This window comes from Berghia stephanieae, chromosome 8 (genome assembly GCF_034508935.2).
Source record: "Berghia stephanieae isolate SIO BIC M18660-M18661 chromosome 8, UCSD_Bste_1.3, whole genome shotgun sequence".
NCBI lineage: Eukaryota > Metazoa > Mollusca > Gastropoda > Nudibranchia > Aeolidiidae > Berghia > Berghia stephanieae.
Genome location: NC_088367.1, coordinates 41896595 through 41900882, shown reverse-complemented (window position 1 = coordinate 41900882; position 4288 = coordinate 41896595). Strand labels below are relative to the sequence as shown.

The 4288-nt window shown below is 38.7% G+C and overlaps 1 protein-coding gene across 1 annotated transcript; it reads right to left on the bottom strand.

The window, feature by feature from the left end:
• Positions 1–1271: 1271 nt before the first annotated feature.
• On the bottom strand, positions 1272–1637 carry LOC144979012 (uncharacterized). The gene has a single exon (XM_078925628.1). It carries the CDS (start codon positions 1635–1637, stop codon positions 1272–1274), a length of 366 nt encoding a protein of 121 aa, XP_078781754.1.
• Between the last annotated feature and the right edge of the window lie 2651 nt (positions 1638–4288).

Genomic DNA, 4288 nt, shown 5'->3' with positions numbered 1-4288 from the left:
GTTGTTGAACGGAGACATGATAATTACCTCCGCTCAACTGTCGGTACTGGCTGAAACAAAACTCCAGATCATCAGTCTGAAACTTTCCCAACAAGACATATTTCTATTTCTTATGAGATAAGAGATAAGGAACAAATTCAAGAAAAGTAGAAATAGTGTGAACAAGAGCATCCATGGTTTCTCTGGACAATTCTCCTTCTCATGGTTTCATCCCTAACCTGCTCCAGTCCTTGAACCAAGTCAAAGCATCTTGAAAAAATGAGAAATTGGAATCAGAAATGGAATGAATTGGCTTGCATCTCTCATCCCTCAATCTCCTGCCTTTCAGCGGATGCTTCACATTTAGAACATTCCATAGCTGTACAATGAACAATATAAATGATACTGTCCCACTGACATTGACATTCCATTTGGATCCAAAGTGCTCCAAGGCATCAGCATTCCGTCTGTCAAAAATTCTCAACATCAGTGGAACACTCTGTTTCTCAGTAGGCGATGGATTCAAACATTTTCGATTAAAAGATGGAGCAAGTTTCACGACTGATGACTTCTCTTCCTCATATACTTTTGTAATGTGACACATGGATGCTCTCATAACTGAAGATGAAGGATTTTCATGGTTGGTCAGTACAGGTGGTAACATAAAAGTCTTCTCCACGTCTTTTTGAGACGTCCAGTTAATTCTAATACATTTGAAAAAGTGGACAGTATCCAAAAGAAAAAAAGTCTCTCTGAAGGAATGACAGGATTTGGAATAGATGGACAAAGACTTCCCCCAGACATTATAGTAAAGGCATTGCGGTTAATTCTGTTGTTGTCAGAAATCTTCTGTAAATGTATACATAATGTTGATATGTACATACTGGTCAGTTGTTGATCCTCGAAAAATATGCAGAAAAGAAGATGACCTATGCTCTTTTCGTTAGAGTTTGGAGCTTCCTTTTGTTCTTCGATGTTGTTGTCTTATCTGTGAACATCTTGGAGTAATTGTAGAGGAAAATGTTGACAGCTGGTTTGCAGACTCTGTGAACAACGTGGAGCAGATCTGTGTTACACATATCACAGTTTTTCCCCAATAATTCTAAATCTGAAAGCCTTTGCAGAGTGAGTTTCATTAAAAGAAATCTCTGATTGTTGGATCATCAGGTGAAGACGATGAGGCAAGAAAAAATCGATAAATCCATAATTTCGAATCAACTCTGGTATTGAAACTGTCACAGATCTCTGTATAATTCTTAATCCGATCATTTTCAACCCATCGTTTAAAAGACTCATCGTCTCTCTTTAAAACAGCATCTCGCCTTTCGTAGGGGGCTTTCCTTTTCAGGGATAGATAAATAGGAGGGACAGTTGGGAAAGATGGAAGGATAGGCATCTTTGGTCAATTTTGGTATGCTTCTCTCTACACTGAGAATGGAACTGTCAGGTCTTGTGACAGAATCTACAATGACAATAAATCTGTCACAAAAATGATGCCCGCATACCACAGCTGTAGAAGAAGGTTGAAAATCCTGTCTCGGTATCTTCCTCAACCAAAGGCTTTTCCTATCCAAATCCGAGGGAAATTCAAAGGCAGAGACTTTCTCAGAAGGATAAAAATTTCCTTTACAATTTGGCAAATAGCACTTACGAGGCATGATGAAAATGCAAAACAATGGATGATATTTATCAAAATATAAATGACTATTTAACAAATTATCTATAGAAAACAAGAGGGTACAATACAATACAATAAGAATGAATTGAAAATGAATGACAGCACAGTCAACCATTAACCGGTTTTCAAAACGAAAGCGGATGGACCGGGATTGTGACGTCATATCGTCAGTCGAGACGATGTCTCAGGCCATAAGAGTTCACGAAGGCCACAGTTGTATCGAGTTGACATTTGCAGAATGGGGGTGTTGCGTATCTGGATCCTTGTATGTATTCAATGATGAGGGTAAATGTTGGATGCAAGAACTTAGTGATGTTTTTGTTGTGAGTGTTTGCTTCAGCTTTTGATTTTTAATCTCTGCATGATTGGTTGTGGTGATGTGAAACGATTGTGAATCGCTGAAACAAGCTGCCCACATCTGTGAACAGCTCCACCAATTATCCTCAAGGTATGAAATAACACTCAGCGAGGACACATCCTTAATCTTTTTCCTTCACCTCTTCATACCCATCTTCATTCTTACACACTTTCTGTTGTTGAAAATGAGTCGGAGTGTAATTTAGTAAATGGGCTGGCACCTTCCTTTTGAAAAGCGCATTCTTTTCACAGCCATTGAAGCATGGAACGAACACAATCTTAACGAGACGTGCAGCAGCACAGAGCGTATTGCCACTTACTCTGCCATATCCTTGTCAACAAACACAGTTGTAGTCCTAGTACTATCATAGCATTGACAGAAGAAAGAAAGGCATTGGGCCAAATTGTCACTTCTTTCCGATGAAACAAAGGCATGCAGCACAGGAATGCCCAGCCCATTCCCATTAATTGCCAGAACATTGAAAACAGGGCATAACCAAACGAATTACACTTGTAAGTAGCACCCATCACCAGTATTTCTGGGTACCGGTCCATTGTCTTTATCATCTCCTTTGTGATAACTGTTAAATATTGGAAGGTTCCATCCTCCTGTGAGTACACGTTTTGATCAGCTATGGCCCCCCAGGGTCGATAAAAGATTGATAAAAGACAGAAACGGGCGCTTAAATGACCTAAATAGTGTCGAAAGCGCCGTTAAACACCTAAAAACAAACAAACAAACATCCTCCTGTGTACCAAATTCAACTTTCCCACCCATTTCTTCTATCTCATTAAAAACTCTCTGGAGTTTCTTGGACTCTGTTCCTTCGGCAGCCTTGTCCAGCTTCTTACGAAGGTAGTGGATATCCTTCGGCAGACTGCACTTGTTTTGTCTCTTTTTGATGTATGACGAAACATCCTTCGTACTGTTTTGTATAGCTAAGGATGTCCTGTACCACCCCATTGGGGTCAGGTTGCCTATTTTCCCGATATAGCTGTGAGAACTGAAACAGGAGAAAAATAAATTTAATCAAACATTAAAAAAGGAAAAACTTTTGGGAAAAATTAAATCAGCTATTTTTGCTAAACCACTCTACTAGAATTTTTAATTCAGAAAAAAGGGGGCTACTTTTCGACTCTTCTTTGCCTCCTCCATCACTGAATATGACTGTTGCACACGCTTAAAGTTGACACAGAATTGTCACTGGTAAAATAAACACTGCTACACACAGTACTGTTTTGTAAATTGGGTAACAGCTGTAATGGGAATTTTCTTCGGTTATCTGCATTTTTGTCTTGGGTTATTTTGTTATGGTTATTTGACAATTTCTTTTTGATTTAAAGTTATTTTGAGTTCGAGCACAGTGGCTTTTGGTTTATTGATACTTCGGTTTAGGCATATTTTCCGAGATGCCAACCCTCGTGACAGAAAGAGGAAGATTGGTTGCCAAAAGGAGGAAGATTCAAGGAAAACGAGGAAGATTCAAGAAAGTATGCGAAAAAACCCAAAAATACTTACATTCCCTAAATTTGCAAGTTATCCATAAATGTCCATACACCCAAGTCTGTTATAATAGCCACTCCTTTATTCTATCCATAAAATTGTCTCAAAGCGATACTGTTGCACTTTGAGTTCTGCTCATGTTTATGCACATCTAAAGTCTTCAATTCACCCAATTTGATTTATTACTTGATTCAAATATTTACACTATTTGCATTAAACACAGTCCAGTATATGACACTGGTTTAGTCCTATTTCAAGGAAGCTGCAGTCGCAGACTTGGCCTTGATTAGCAGTTCCTTGGAGATAGGGTTCTTGATGGATTTGTGACCCCATTTTGCTTTGCAAATACTGATTTGTTTGACATACTGGCCCTAAAATCAGTCCTATTCCTCCTGGCTAAGCTGAACAGTCTTTCACATGCTGCATTTGGATTGGCAACAGATGCATCCATGATTGGTGTTGAGTCTAAATTACACTTTGATTGGAGATAGACAACAGCTGTTTTCAAGTAATCTCTAACACACTTATAAAATTGTTTTTTGGCATCTTTTCCAAGTTCCTTCACCAACTTCCTACATTTATACCCAACATCAAGTTTACTTGATTGCAGGAGATTTTTCGTGTCATTGACATCAATTTGCAGCAAATCTTTACCTTGCAGGTAAGAGGGTTTAACAAAACGTAAACATAAATCACGTATAATGGACTTCATGGTGTCAGACATTTTATGAATTAGAGGCTCCGACTCCGATGACTGCAACAATCCATTA